Source organism: Nannospalax galili, unplaced genomic scaffold (genome assembly GCF_000622305.1).
Source record: "Nannospalax galili isolate Female #2095 unplaced genomic scaffold, S.galili_v1.0 scaffold115, whole genome shotgun sequence".
NCBI lineage: Eukaryota > Metazoa > Chordata > Mammalia > Rodentia > Spalacidae > Nannospalax > Nannospalax galili.
The window spans coordinates 7,106,605-7,122,293 of record NW_008340588.1 but is presented as its reverse complement, the minus strand read 5'-3'; the positions used below and the strand labels follow the sequence as shown (position 1 = coordinate 7,122,293).

Here is a 15,689-nt window from a genome sequence, read left to right as displayed (position 1 = left end):
AGAGAGAGAGAGAGAGAGAGAGAGAGAGAGAGAGAGAGAGAATATAAAAGTTCTACATGGAAATTTTTAAAAAATGCAACCAGGATTGGGGAGATGGCTCAGTAGGTAAAGTACCTGCCAAAAAGTAAGAGGACCCAAGTTTGAATCCCTAGAACCCAAGTAAAGCCAAGCACCTGTTAACACAGTGTTCTTAAGGGAGATGAGAGAGAGACGGGAATTCCTGGATGTCTGCAGGCCAGATAGCCTGGCATAGTGGAAAAAACACAGGACCCTTTCTCAAGCTGGAGGTGAAGACTGATACTGGGCCTGTCCTCTGACCTACACACACACACACACATACACACATACACGCACACAAGATGAAAAAACGTTTTTAAAAGTGCAACCAGTTTCTGTTGCTCAAGAAAGTTTGCTGATTCTGAAGGTTAAAATAGTATAAAACAGAATTAAGAACACAAAAATATTCCTTTGGGTTGAGTGCTCCAATCAACTTTATATACCAAATCTTCTACTATTCAAAATTGAATCCACCCAGGCACCAATGAGCTCTACTGTATTATATTTATCACCTCACTTATATTTAATAATTATTAACTAATTTTAATACAACTCACTCATAAATTAAAAGAGTAAAAAGTCTACTTACCCCACCCATTGTGATTCCATCAATAAGGGCAACATATGGTTTCTGACAAGAAGCTGAAAGAAACAGCTATAATTTTAGTTACAATATCTAAAACATATTCTCTTTTTCAAAAAGGCATATTTGTGGACTCTAGTCTTCCTATGAAATTTTTGTAAGAAAATATCAAAGAAGAATATTATATAGGTTGAAATATATATTATTTTAAAATTTTAAATTTATTTTTAAAATTTAAACTCCACAAGTTGTCCTCTGGCCTCACATGCATGCTGTGGTATACGTGCCATATACATAAGAATAAATTCAATTCACACACAACCATGATAAAATATTATCATTTAACAACTCAATCTTCAATTTGAAACAAATGAATACCTTGTATTATTCAGCGATTAAGAAAAATAACATCTGCCTTATAAACCATGTACGTAGCTGTATTTTAAAGAATATATTTTCTTTCTATACAACTACAGCATCTGGATAAATGCAGAGAAGAAAATCATACAAGAAAAAATATGGGGTGGGAGTTACGAGGCCTGGATTCTAGCCTCAGCTTTATTATTAAATTAATGGGCAATTCAACCAGGCCTGGGTGATAAATATATGATTTACATATGATATATGCACATACCATATATCTCATGCATACATAGGTGTCCTCATCTGTAAAATAAGACTACCTATGTCTTCAGATATCCTGTCCAGTTTTTAAACCATTAATCACAAAAACAGCTCTGTTTCCCTTTCTCTTTTCAGTTTTTCTGTAAAGGGGAAGTTAGCAGAACATAATAAAAATGTAAATTCCAAAGCTTCTATTACAGCTTATTGCCAATATTACCTCCCAGTAGAAGGCCAACATAAAAGTGTAGTTCTGATCCACAGAGTAATTCTGAAAGTATTCATAACCAAACACAACTCACATTTCACATTCACAGGGACTTTCATTGCTTTCGTCTAGACCTGTAGTTCCCTAAAAGCTAAGAATTATTTACTGGGGTGGAGATACATACATACACACCCCATTTCAACTACCACAGATACATATATTTCAAATATAAACTATTAGGCAATAACTAATGCAGAATAAAGCCAGAATATGCCAAATGTCTTACTGAATATAATGTCAATACAATATATAGAATTTTACCTTGAAGATTTTACATATACTAACCATATTCACAAAACACTCTTCAAACTATCAAAGTTTTCTACTATCTCCTTTTTATTTAGTGAAAATAATGGTAGTCACTGACCATATGTAACCATTTAAAATAAAATTATAATTAGGGCTAGAGAGATGGCTCAGCAGTTAAAGAGCATTGGCTGTTCTTGCCGAAGACCTGGGTTCAATTCCCAGCACCCACATGGCAGCTAACAACATCCTTAGCTTCAGTTCCAGGGGATCTGACTCCCTCTTCTGACCTCAGTGGGCATCACATGACACTGGTGCACTTACATACATGCAGGCAATCCATTCATACACACAAAAATAATAAATAAAATATTAAAAAATAAAATAATTACACAGAATTTAAAATTCAGCTTCGCTATTATATCAGCCACATTTCACATGTAAAATAGTCATATATTCAGTGGCTCTCAAAATGAACAGGACATATACAGAGCATTTTTATCAGTCCTACTTGAGAATGCAAAATATTGGAATAAATAAAATATTCTAAGTAAATTTGATGTACAGAATTTTCAGATTTAAAGAACTGATAGGGCCGGCACACTGGCTCAGCAGGTAAAGGCACTTGCTGCCCAAGCATGGCAACCTGAATTCAATCCCCAGAACCCATGTAAAGGTAGAAGGAGAGAACTGACTCTACTGAATTGTCCTCTGGCCTCACATGCATGCTGTGGTGTATGTGCCATATACATAATAATAAGAATCATTATTATTATTTTCCTATAAACTGACAGATGCCCAGTCAACTTAGCTCACTGAGCTAAAGTGGGAAATAGTCTCCTTTCTCTACTCCTTCTTCAAAGCCATAGAATTCATAGAAAAAAAAAGTTCCTAATTTTATCCAAGTTCAGAATGAAGCAAGAAAAATCTCCAGGTGCCAGAAACTCATAAGGAACTCAAAGTCAATAGCTGACAGAAGCTACAGCCAAAGATTAAGAGCTAACTGCACAACCATTCAAGCTAGGAGAAGCTAGTCTACACAAGACAAAAATCCTACCAATATTAAATAATAACCACCATTCAAACTGAATAAAACCATCCTTAACAAAGATGAATACAAGCAATGTACTTAGCTTGGTATAGGAGACAAATCAATCTCTTCTGCAAAGAGACATAACTAAATGCAACATTCTAAAAGCTTTCCCAATGATATATCAAAAAAACATTAAAACCATTCACTTTCATAACAGGTTCTAGCCAAATTATGACAAGGAAAGTTATAAACACAATGACTGGGAAGGCTTTTAATTATGTGCACATGATAAAATGTCCTATATAGAAAGTGAAGAAAACCTACCATTTGACAAATTTCAGTAGGATTGTTGGAAATAAAAATACATTAATATCATTAATACCAAAAGCATTTCTACATGCCCAAAGTAGTCACTCTAAGAGTCTTAATAAGAAAAAAAAAAAAATTAAATACAGTAATAAAACTGAATGATACCTAAGGATAAATATTTAAAAAGAAAAATCTTAGGGGTTGGGGAGATGCCTGAGTTCATATCCCAGCCCCACTTAAAGACAGGCATGGCAGTAGGCACTTGTAACCCCAGTGCTGTGGGGTAGAGACGGGAGGATCCTGTGGGCCAGCCACTCTAGCTCAAACAGTGAGCTCCAGGTGCATTGAGAGACCCCGTCTCAAAAAATAAGGTGGAAAGAGATAAAAGAAGACACCAACAGCAACCTCTGGCTCCACATATACACGCATGGGCAAACAAAGCTGCACACACACGCATGTATCACATACATATACACACAAAATTTTAAAAACACTATCTCACTATCTTTATAGTGAAAATTAAAAGATATTATTGGAAAGACATAATAGTAAACTAGAAGAAAAAGTCCTAAACTGATTTGGGAGGACAGCTGTATAACTTGTTAATCTTGCTTAATCACCAAACTGCTCATTTGAAATCATTTGAAATGGGAGTTTTTTAATGATATTATACTGTAAATTACAACTCCATAAAGATTCATGGAGGGAAGACACCTATCAATGAGTTCTCCCCAAGTTAATGCACAAGAATTAATTGTCATTCTAATCAAAATTTCCAAACTGGCTAACTGGCTACACTCTCTTGTGTGCTCTCTCTCTCTCTCTCTCTCTCTCTCTCTCTCTCTCTCTCTCTCTCACCATTGTAAGGTTGAAAGATGAATTGAACCATGATGATTTAGGGAACATCTATATATAATAAGACAACCCTTATGTACATTCCAAACTACAAGTAATACTCAGTTCATACATGTGTAGTAAAAATATAAACTATAGCCTAGGAGAATACACTACAACTTAGTAGCATGGAGGCTCCCAGGGAGGGTTAATGGTTCATTCCGGTGAGAGAAAGCAAAGGCACTAAGAAAACCACAAAATGGGCTAAACTATAATTTTAAAACCTATTATCCTTTTAAAGAATTTGCATAACATCAGGCAAAATCAAAATATTGTTATACACACTGTCTGGACTTGTGGGTACAAATATATTTATTAAACTTTTCAAAATGCCTGTTTGACTAAAGTAATCTTGCACCAAAACCTACAACTTTTAACCATAAAGAAAATTTCACCCTAGAATTCCTAAAGAATTAGGAAATGGTATTTTATTTAGAAAACTAGGAATCAAGGGTTTTTTGTTTTTTGTCTTCTCAGAAAATTAGCTACATGATGAATCCATAATTTTTAATTTTTATTTTACTTTATGTGTTTATGAGTTTTGCATGCGTGTGTACAAGTACACCACATATATGCAATGCCCACAGAGACCAGAAGAGGGCATCAGATCCTCTGGAACTGGAGTTATGGATGGTTAGCCTGGATGGGTGCTGAGAACCAAACTAGAACCCTCTGCAAGAGCAGCCAGTGCCCTTAACCACTGATACATCTCTCCAGCCCCAAGAATCTGTATTTTCACACTGATTTTATAACAAATAGAGTTTAAAATAGCTTCATATATTAAAGTGCAACTGATCCATAATTATCAGAAGAATTTAATCAGTCTGACTAATGCACGTTATACAAAAGCTTCAGGAAGAGTGCCTGTTGCTTATGACTGAAGACATCACACTGTCATCCCATTTCTTGTTTCCATTTTCAAAGCTTGTCAGCAGTGCACACACATACCGATGGCATTGTTCAGGATATATTCTTCTCTGAAAAAATCTTGAGACAAATTCTGTTTTGCTTTTTTAGCTTCTGAGATTGCTAAAGAAGGAAGAAAAGAGAAAAAATGAAGAGAACAATTACAAATCATAAAAGCATTTTCTAACAGTCAAATATATTAAAAATACTAGAGTGGGCCAGGCGTGGTGGCTCATGCCTTTAATCCCAGCACTCGGGAGGCAGAGGCAGGCGGATCTCTGTGAGTTTGAGGCCAGCCTGGTCTCCAGTGAATGCAGGCCAGCTGGGGCTACAGGGAGACCCTGTCTCAAAAAAGACCAAAAAAACAAAAACAAAAATAAAAAAACCGAACGTAGTCATTAAGTACTGGAGGGAAGAGGAACTTTAAAATGGCTTTAATGTTTTGAAGTCACCCATTTGGTTGACACATTACATTTACTTGGAGAGTCAGAGTCCAATGCAAAGCTTCAAAGCAAAATCCTTATTTTACTTATTGTGATGTACACACACACACACACACACACACACACACACACACACACAGTTTTTATCCATAGTTCGTGGCTCCTTAAGGAACCTCCAATACAGATCATAAGAACTAGAACTTCTCACCCCAAGTAGGCTACATTCTCTATTCTCTGTCTTTTTCCCTTCCACTATCATGGAGCAGGTCCTGAAGACATTCTAATCCAGATCATAAGACCCTCATTTGAAAACCCTCCATCCCAGACCTGAGAGGAAGGAATGCAACCAACAGAGAGAAAACAACAAGAATTTGAGCAGATAGAATCTGTTGGTGCCCATGTGGTCTACTTGCATCAGAGTAGACCTTCTGGACAATCACATCTCTGCATGTTCATCCATACTTTACTCATGCTTTACAACAAAATCTCAAGAAAAACCCAAAAGCAGGGTTTGAAGAGCTCCCTGATAGCTCAACATGGAGGTTCCTGGAAGATGGCACAGCCCAAGAGGGCATGGAAGCTCTACACTTGTTTCCCCATACCTTGCCCTATCCCTGTATCCTTTATAATAAAGCTCTGTGAGCCACTTCAGCATAGAAACTGACCCTGAGGAGTGGGCTGTGGGAACTACATTCATACAAGTCAGTCACATGCTCAGATAAAACAAACTGGGGCTTGTAATTGGCATCTAGGGGAAGAGGAAGTCTTGGGAACACAGCCCTCAACCCATGGGATCTTGACCCCATCTCCAGGAAGACCATGTGAGAGATGAATTGGGAGGACATCCAGCCCAGATTGCTTGCTTGTGTGAGGGCAGGAAGATCCTTACACATCTGATGATCTACACTATGAAAATATTGTGTTTGAGTTTGTTTTCCATCTAGATTCATAGACTTATTATATTCTTTTTTTTTTTTTTTTTTGGTCTTTTTGAGACAGGGTCTCCCTGTAGCCCCAGCTGTCCTGGAACTCACCATGTAGACCAGGTTGGCCTTGAACTCACAGAGATCTGCCTGCCTCTGCCTCCCAAGAGCTGGGACTTAAAGGTATGTGCCACCATGCCCAGCTGACTTATTATATTCTTATTGTACTTCCTACAAACATGTTAAATTAGAAATTATATAATATTATAATATGGCATTTTCTTTGGGTAATTTTTTTCTTTACCACCTGAATACACATTTACCAATCATATCTTTGCTTTTATTAAGTACTGTATCTTGACACAGAGCACATTATACATGTACACCTGTGGTGCTGCCATAAGCACAACTAAATACTGATGTCATATTAATTTTAACACAGAACATTCACTGAGCATTTACTATGTACCAAAGACTATTGTGGGTGCTACAGAAAAAAAGAGCAATGTAAGACAGCTGCCCTAGAGTTCAGACTAATAAAAAAGATACACTATGAAATATACTGCATTATGGAAAACAGAGAAGAGAATGAATGCAATGCTGTGGAACTGGAGAGGGACTATGCTTTCCAAAAGATGTAAGCCTGAGCCGAGACAGGCAGGAATTTGAAGACAATCCACATTTCCCTGAAAAATGGCAGCGGGGAAAGTTTCCAGCAGAAAAACAGCACCTATAAGACATAGAAGCAAGAAAAGAGTAAACCCAAGAATCAAAAAGTTTAAAAAGACTAAAGGGAAATGGTAAAAGCTGAGGCTAAGAGGCAAACAAGACAACAGCGGTCTTAGGAGATGCCCACAGGAATACTACTTCTCAAGGGCATCAGCTCAGCACACTGCCACTGACTAAAGCATTCAGTATCTGCTGAACAGAAAGCACTCTACAGAGTTCCATGTACACTGCCATCTCCTACACACGTAAGGATGTGTTCATCACTTACTGCACTCCTACTCCAATCAACTCAAAACTGCTATCAAACTTTCTCTTCCATATGCTATCTCATATGACTTTTGTCTTTATATACTATGATAATTATCCGAGACATAAATTATATGCACTATATATAATTCTTCTTGATAGAAACACATTACATAAGTATTGCTGACTAGATTTTTAGATTTTAATTCTAGAATTCTGACATATACTCATTCCTCAGCATCCACAGAGGATTGGCCCATGGACCCTGCCCCTAGATGCCAAAATCCATAGATGTCCATATCTCTTAGGTACAATGATGTAGTGTTTGCATATGACCTGGGTGCATTGCCCTGTGCACTTTAAGTCCTCTCTAGATGGCCTATAACATCTAATGCAATGCAAACATTTGCCACACCACTGTATTATGAATGGAACAGTGACAGAGAGAAAAATCTGTACCTGTTCAGGACAGACATAATATCTTCCCAAATAATTTCAACCCATAGTAGTGAAACGGGGAGAAAGAGGATGCCCTACAGGGTTCTTAGTCTCATTCATAAAAGAATTTAAGAATGGACCCAAATGGGAGCTTTTTACAATTTTATTAGAATTTTAAAGAAAAATCCTCAGGGCAGGCAAGCTGGTAATCTTGGCAGCTGCCTTGAGGTGGTGAAGGGAAGAAAAGCCATGAAGCCATGCAGGTTTAGAGACTGTGTGGAAGGTCAGACACGTGGCTGTCCTGCAGCCACATGGCTGGGAGAAGGAAGCTTTAGAGAAAAAGAGATACAAGGTGGTAGGACAGCCCAAAGCTTTAAAGAAAGCATGCTTAGAAAAAAAAAAAAAAAAAAAAAAAAGCCATGAAGAAGAAAAGGAGAAATTATACTTTTCTGAAGAATTCAGAAAAGCAGGCAAACTTACAGAGACCTACTTGACTATGGCTGGTCCTAAGTTCTACAGAGGTCTGCACTAGAAGGCAGGATTCCAGGCAGGAAAAATTCACTACCTCATTAACACACCAGGCATTCAGCCCATCTATTTAGCATAACTTAAGGTGAACCTGCCTTCCTAGGGATGGTTCTATCACCAGGTGACAGACCAGTAAGACTGGAAAGGTGGGTCCTCCAACAAATTAGGGATTGATTTTATAGTCCTGACCAGTTAAATTTATGGGCCTTTTTGCTACTAACAGTAGGTTGAATTCATGATGCAGAACCAGCAGATACCAACTACACTGTCCTAAGAAAGATATGCTACATAATTGTGCTATTTGATGTAAATGACCAATATTTTCCCAAAGGGGGAAAAAAAAAAACCCTATCTGTCCTCCTTTGTTCAATAGTCAGTGCCTACAAATTCTAGGAGTGTAACTCCTGTCACCTCTAGACTGAAGCTTTTTTATCCCACAAACCTTTCCAGACTTCTTCTAATTTTATTCTAAACTAGTTTTTATTCAAATCAATTAGCTCTATATAAATTAAAATCAAAGCATATTCACAGCCACCTTTAAAATTTTTTCTGAGTATCTACTTACTACCTTGAAATTTTCTGGAACTGACACTGTTTTACACAGGCAAACTATGATAATTCTAAAATTTTTAACTGTATTTCCAAACTAGGATATAAAGTTAGACTCATATGCAGAAACAGTTCACAATGTGTAGTTCCCATGTGTAGACTGAGAAGATCAGGGGCCCAACTCTAAAGAAAAGGGTATTCCTGGGGGTAAAAAACAATGTTTTAAATATCCATGACAAGCATGGTAGCGCACACCTTTAAACCCAGCATTTGGGAAGCAGAGGCAGGTAGATCTCTGTGAGTTTTAGGCCAGTCAGGGCTACATAGTGAGGCAATATCAAAACAAAAAAAACACCAAAAAATATTGATGTTGTGGCCACTAAGAAAGCATGCAGGAGACCCTGGGTTTGATCCTTAGTGCACACATACAAATACATGCACACACACTCACACACACCCATAGAAACTCATGTTGTGTGCAAAACTATGAATTAAAAAACAATTCCATTAACAAATCAGTTTAAGAAATTAAAGTATCAGGGGCTGGAGAGGTAGCCCAACAGATAAGAGTACTGGCTGCTCTTGCAGAGGACTTGGGTTAGATTCCCAGCACTTACATGGCAGCTAACAACTGTCTGTAACTCTAGTTCTGGGGTAATCCAATGTTCTCTTCCGACTCTGTGAGCATTGCATGACACGGGTGCACTTACATACATGCAGGCAATACACTCATACACATAAAATAAAAATAATAAAATGTTTTTTAAAAAGAAATAAAGTTTCTCTTACAAAGCAATTTTAAAATTCAGTTACCTTAAGTTTAAGAGGTATTTGAAACTATGTCCTGAATCTAGATTTCTTTTCATCCTACTATTTTTATTTCTGAAGGAAAGAAGTCAATATTTTGCTCATGCCAAACATAAACAAGTTGCATTAGAAGTCAACAATATTTTCTGCTGAGAAAATAATGTCATAAAAGATCAGTCAATCTCTAGGAAAAGAAGGGGGTTCACAAAAAAGACTGCAGTTTACACATCTCCTTGAGTTTAATACTAGTAATTTTAATTTTTAAAATTTTTCTTCTTTGAGAGTATATAATAAAATATAATCATATCTACCTCCCGTTTTTCCCCCAAACTTGCAGATACCCCCATATCTTCCAATGTCATGTCCTCCTCATTAAAGAAATGATGAGGCCAGAGAGAGAGCTCAACAGATTAAGAGCACTGACTGCTCTTGCAGAGGACCCGGGTTTGATTCCCAGAACCCACATGGTGGCTAATAACCATCTGTAACTCCAGTTCCAGGGGATCTGAAGCCCTCTTCTGAGCTCCATGGGCACTGCACACATGCAGACAATATACTCATGCACATAAAAATAATTTTTAAAATGAATCCACTAAATCCATTCAGTGCTACACATATATGCATGGGTGTGGGGCCATCCACTGAAGGACGGACGGGCAGCCTACCTGCGGCCATATCCCTAAAGAATATTTCTCCCTCCGCATCAACCCTCAACTGCCAATAATTACTAATAATTTTTGACAGTCCATTGTACCTACAGAATTAGTGCAAGCTTTACCTCTTTAAGCACCTTTACCCTCAGGCTAGGTTCTAGGAGGATTTTGTACTCCGTGTTTGGGGTACCCCTAACCCTCTATTTTGTTCTGCTATTCCATATATCCTCTTCAGCTGCAGCTGGTCTTTTTCACTGTGAGCTCTGCTCTTTATGTAAACTCGGCTGCAGCATACTGCTCTCACCTTCCTTCCTTGGTTCTTCTTTCCTTGGCTAAATTGTCCCCCACCTAGCCAGGTAATACTCTCTAGTCTTTTAGGCCCCTATTTAATATCCCCTCCCCCAGGTTCTGTTTCATACTGCCCAGAAAACTTAATTCTTATTTTATTCCGATCTTGCTGCTATTTATTACTGCAAGTCATTTTACCTTTTTTTTTTTTTTCTGGCTTTCTTTTACTTTTTTTTTTCTTTATTTTTAAATTTTTGGTAAACATCATATACATGAGTAAAGTCTTCATGCTATTTCTATTCCTCCCTGTCCCCCTTCAATTCCTCCCATGTCTCCCCCACTCCTCAATTTCTTTTCTCCTTCCTTGATATTTATTGCTATATTATACATGCATACATCTGTAGATATGCATATATATAATACACTGAGTCCATTTAGTGGTGCTCCTGTGTACCTGTGTTTAGGGCTGCTCACTTGGAGTTACATAACCTCTCAGGGGGCATGTTCCTGGAGAAAACTGATTCTCCCTCCCTAAATATCCACTGATTGCCTGCAGTGTTTCATCTTGGGGTGAGACCCCTGTGATATTCCCCACATCTACCTTGGCATGTCACCAGGTCTTGTTAGACCACCATACTGTACTTCATTGGTACAGCTTCCCTATCATGTCTAGAATGCCTGCTGCTATTTTCTACCTAGTCTTAATGCAATGATTTATATAAACTTACAAATTTGGTGAGTAAATCAACTCAAAGATTGTTGTCTTTTAAGAAGAAAGCAGCCAGGAGCAGTGGCACACATCCACCAGTCAGGAGGCAGAGGCAGGTGAATCTCTAAGAGATAGAGGCCAGCCTGGTCTACATAGTGAGTTCTAGGCCAGCTGGGGCTACAGGGAGACCCTGTCACAAACAAACAAACATAAAAGAGTAAAACAAATATGCAGAATCTGAACATGGGAAAAAAAAAATCCCTAAACCCTACCAATTCCATAAGAAATAACATGCAAAATGTAAAAAAATTATCAATGTGGACAACCAGTGGTGACAGAACAGTAGTGACAGCACTAAGCATATGGCTCTGACTCTGAGGACAAATATTTATCTTTAATAGTTAAATATGTATGGATTGAACTGAACAATGATACAAATTATTACTTATCTGTCTATGATTAAACACATAAAAATATATACATGCGTGTATTAGTCACTTTTCTGTTGCTGTGATAGAAACACTGACCCAAAATGAAAAAAAAAAAAAACCAGTCAGAATATGTTAGCACACACCTTTAATCCCAGTAGGGATTAGAGGCAGGAGGATCTATGAGTTTGAAGCCAGCCTGGTCCACATAGAAAGTTCCACTCCAACCAGGACTATACAGTGAGACCTTGTCTCAAAATCCAAACTAAGGGGGCTGGAGAGATGGCTCATCAGTTAAGAGCACTGACTGCTCTTGCAGAGGACCCGGGTTCAATTCCCAGCACCCATGAACCGTCCTTAACTCCAGTTCCAGGGGAACCTGAAGCTCTCTTCTGACCTCCACGGCATTGCGCAACATGGGTGCACTCACATACATGCGGGCAACACACTCATACACATAAAAAAAATAATAAAATATTTTTAAAAAATACACATACACACACACACACACACACACACACACACACACACACACACGCTAGGATAAAGCTCTACCTCAGTATCTAGAAGGTGTCTGCTTTGGATGGTGAACATGGGAAAGCAGAGGAAGTGATGGAAACAAAGGATCACACGTCACATTTGGAGAACAGTAAGGCTTTTACCGTGCCCAGATTGTCAAGTGATGTGACAAACTGCTCAATACCAGTTATGTGATATTATGCAGAATGGAGCTGCATATCATAACTGTTTTGTTTAAGATGATTCAATGAGAGAAAGAAAATATTAAATTACAGCACTGTATATATGTAATAAAATAAACAAAATCCCCATTCTTTATTTTATATTTTATTATTTTTATTTTATGTGTATGCGTGTATTGCCTGCATGTAGGTAAGTACACCCGTGTCATGCAATGCCTGCAGAGGACAGAACAGGCTGTCAGATCTCCTGGAACTGAGTTACAGACAGTTGTTAGCTGCCATGTAGGTGCTAGGATTCGAACCTGGGTCCTCTGCAAGAACAGCCAATGCTCGCAACTGCTGAGCCATCTCTCCAGCCCCACAAAATCCTTATTCTAATGTTTACTAAAAGTCTCTAGGTTTTTTTAAAGTTTTTTAACTTTTTTTTGGACACAGGTTTTCCCCTGCCCTGAAACTCACTATGTAAATCAGGCTGGCCTCAATCTCACAGAGATCAGACTGCCTCTGCCTCCTGAGTGCTGGGATTAAAGGTATGGGAAACCACACCTGAAAAATTCTCCAACTTTTAAAGAATTACTAACATACCAAAAGATTATAAAAAGTAAATCAAATAAAAGTTATCACAAGTATTTGCCAATACTTCCAGTGAGGAGAATCATTTAAATAGAGAAGGGATCCTACCTTTTATATCACCTCCAGCACAGAAAGCCTTTCCTCCAGATCCCTTTATAATGATCAGGAACGTTTCAGGATCTTGTTCCCATTTCTACTCAAACACAAAGAAAGATGGTTTAAGCACACTGTCGATACAAGCTCCTTTAAGATACACTAAACTCCTTATAAAGCATCTCCAGAGGAATGACTCCTGTTCATTCTATCTGTGATGGAATGAACTTCATTTTCTTTTCTGAGACAAAATAGAAGTTATTCCAACACGGGGCTATATCAGCACAATCTGTGATCCAGATTTCATGATGGCATCTGAACTTTTTGTCAAAACTTTCAGAGCAAGATGAATGAATACGGCCCTAATGGCATTATGTCACATACCTTTATAAGTCTAGGGAACAGATCAACCTGAAGAACGCTGATGAGTAGAACAGCAGTAACCTTTCTATCATTGAGGCTGTATTAGTTACTTTGCTGCTGAGATAAAATACCATGACCAAGGCAAGAGTTTATTAGGCTTATGGTTCCAAAGGGGTAAGAGCCCATCAAGACAGGGAGGCCTGGCAGGAGGCAGCCTGGGCCCAAAGCTACCCCACATCCTCAAGAACAGACAGGAAGCAGAAAGAGAAACTCAAAATAGGACAAGGCTAGAGCCTGCTCCCAGTGACATGCTTCTTCCAGCATGGCCACACCTTCTATACTTAGAGCCTATGGGGAACATTCTGTTTCAAACTACCACAGTGATGCTGGGACTCTGTTCTACTGAAAAAAACTGTAACACAGTGAAGTTATTTATGAACTTGTTTAAACATTCAGGTGACATGGGGTTGGTAAGAACAGCTAATAAATGAACAGGATGAGAGACTGGAGTATAGCTCAGCCAGCGGTAGAATACTTGCTATATACCCACATGGTGAAAGAACATCATCCCCACCTCCTCAACTTACTGCTGAAGAAAGTACCCAACCTACAGAGTAAATATGTAGAAATCCAAGTTTCAAATTTATGTCTGACTTTAAGTCCTACATTCTTCAAACGTCCTATGCATTTCACTAGGAAAACTTTAGGGCCTTCTCTAAGATAAGGAGAGCTAAGAAATAAACAGAATAAAAGGCTGTGGGCGTGGCTCAGTAGAGCATCTGTTTAGCATGCACTAAACAGGAAGAAGGAAGAAGAGGAAGAGGAGGAGGAAGAGGAAGGCAAGGAAGAAGAAGAAAACAAAAAGAGTTGGTGATTTGAATGGGAAATGTTCCCCACAGGCTCCAGGTATACTTGGCCCCAGTTGGTGGCCCTGTTTGTGGAGGTTTGGGAGGAGTGGCCCTGATGGAGAAAGCACATCACTGGGCACAGGCTTTGAAAGTTATATAGCTTGCCCACTTTCAGTTTGTCTCTCTATGCTTCCCGTGTCTGCTTGAAGATGTTTGAGTGCTCAGCCTTTGCTCTGGCTGTCTTCTGCCATGCCGGACTGACTCTTAACCCTCTGCAACTGTAAGTCAGATAAACTCTGCCTTCTCTAAGTTGCCTTGGTCATGGTATTTTATCAAAGCAACAGAAAAGTATCTAATACCAAACTAGAGAAAGGGCTAGCTAAGCAATTTTAAGACTGCTGTTTTGTGGAGCATGGAGGTGCGCACCTCTAATTCCAGCAATCAGAAGGTGCAGGTAGGAAGATTCTGAGTTTAAGACCAGCTTGTGCTATGGAGCTAAACCATGTCTCAAAAAAAAAAAAAAAAAAACAAATAGAGCTGTCTTTAATCCAAAAGTTTGTCATGTAGAAGCAAATTAGACTGGTACAGTGATGCTCTAAGATCAGATAGGATTGTTTAATGAAAAGTGGCAAACATACACATGCCACAAAAAAAATAAAAAAAGTGAAAAATCAGAGCTATGTAGAGTAGAGGGTCTTTCTCCTAAAACAACGAACTTCCTAAGGGGAAGGGTCCCACAGGAAATCATCAATGATGCTGACCCAACAGAGTCCTAGGATTCTATCAGATAAAACACGAGAAATGTTCTACTACAATGTAGTCTACAAAGGAACTACACAAATGTGCTCAGAGTATTACGAACCTTGAGCTGTGGGTAAATCTGCCGAATCATACTGAGCGTCAGTGCGTTGAGGTGCTTTGGTCTGTTCATCGTTATTACTCCTGCACAACCTTTTCTTTCCAGCAGCACTTCTCCCGCTGCATCTATGTGTGCAGACATTCTCTGAGTGAGCAAAGAGGAGCCTCATTAAGTTTTACCACAAGCCCACAACAAAACATATACATTGTCCTAGTTTGTTTCTTCATTGCTGTGACAAAATACTCTGACCACTACCAACTTGGGGAGGAAAGGGTTTATTTAGCTTACATATCCCGGGTCACAGTTCATACGGGAGCCCAAGGTAGGAACTCAGGGCAGGAACCTGGAGTCAGGAGCTGGAGCACAAGTCATGGAAGAATGCTGCTTACTGACTTGCTCCCCTGGCCCCTGCTCAGTTTGCTCTCTTATCCAACACAGGGCCACCTGTCCAGGGGTGGCATTATCCACAGTGGGTTGGGCCCTCCCACATCACCCAACAATCAAGAAAATGCCCCACAGACATGACCACAGGCCAGTCCAATGGAGGCAATTCCCTAACTGAGGCTCCCTCAACCCAGGTGTGTCAAGTTGACA

The 15,689-nt window shown here is 38.9% G+C and overlaps 1 protein-coding gene across 3 annotated transcripts in view; it reads right to left on the bottom strand.

The window, feature by feature from the left end:
* Positions 1-15,689, bottom strand: part of Hibch (3-hydroxyisobutyryl-CoA hydrolase) — an 80,080-nt gene that overhangs the window by 47,012 nt on the left and 17,379 nt on the right. For all 3 annotated transcript variants that reach the window (XM_008835621.3, XM_008835622.3, XM_008835623.3), the window contains 4 exons: positions 15,099-15,239; positions 13,041-13,125; positions 4,960-5,040; positions 647-699 (listed from right to left, as the gene is read on the bottom strand). In XM_008835621.3, coding sequence (XP_008833843.1) covers positions 647-699; positions 4,960-5,040; positions 13,041-13,125; positions 15,099-15,239 — 360 coding nt within the window. The remainder of the gene's footprint in view (positions 1-646; positions 700-4,959; positions 5,041-13,040; positions 13,126-15,098; positions 15,240-15,689) is intronic.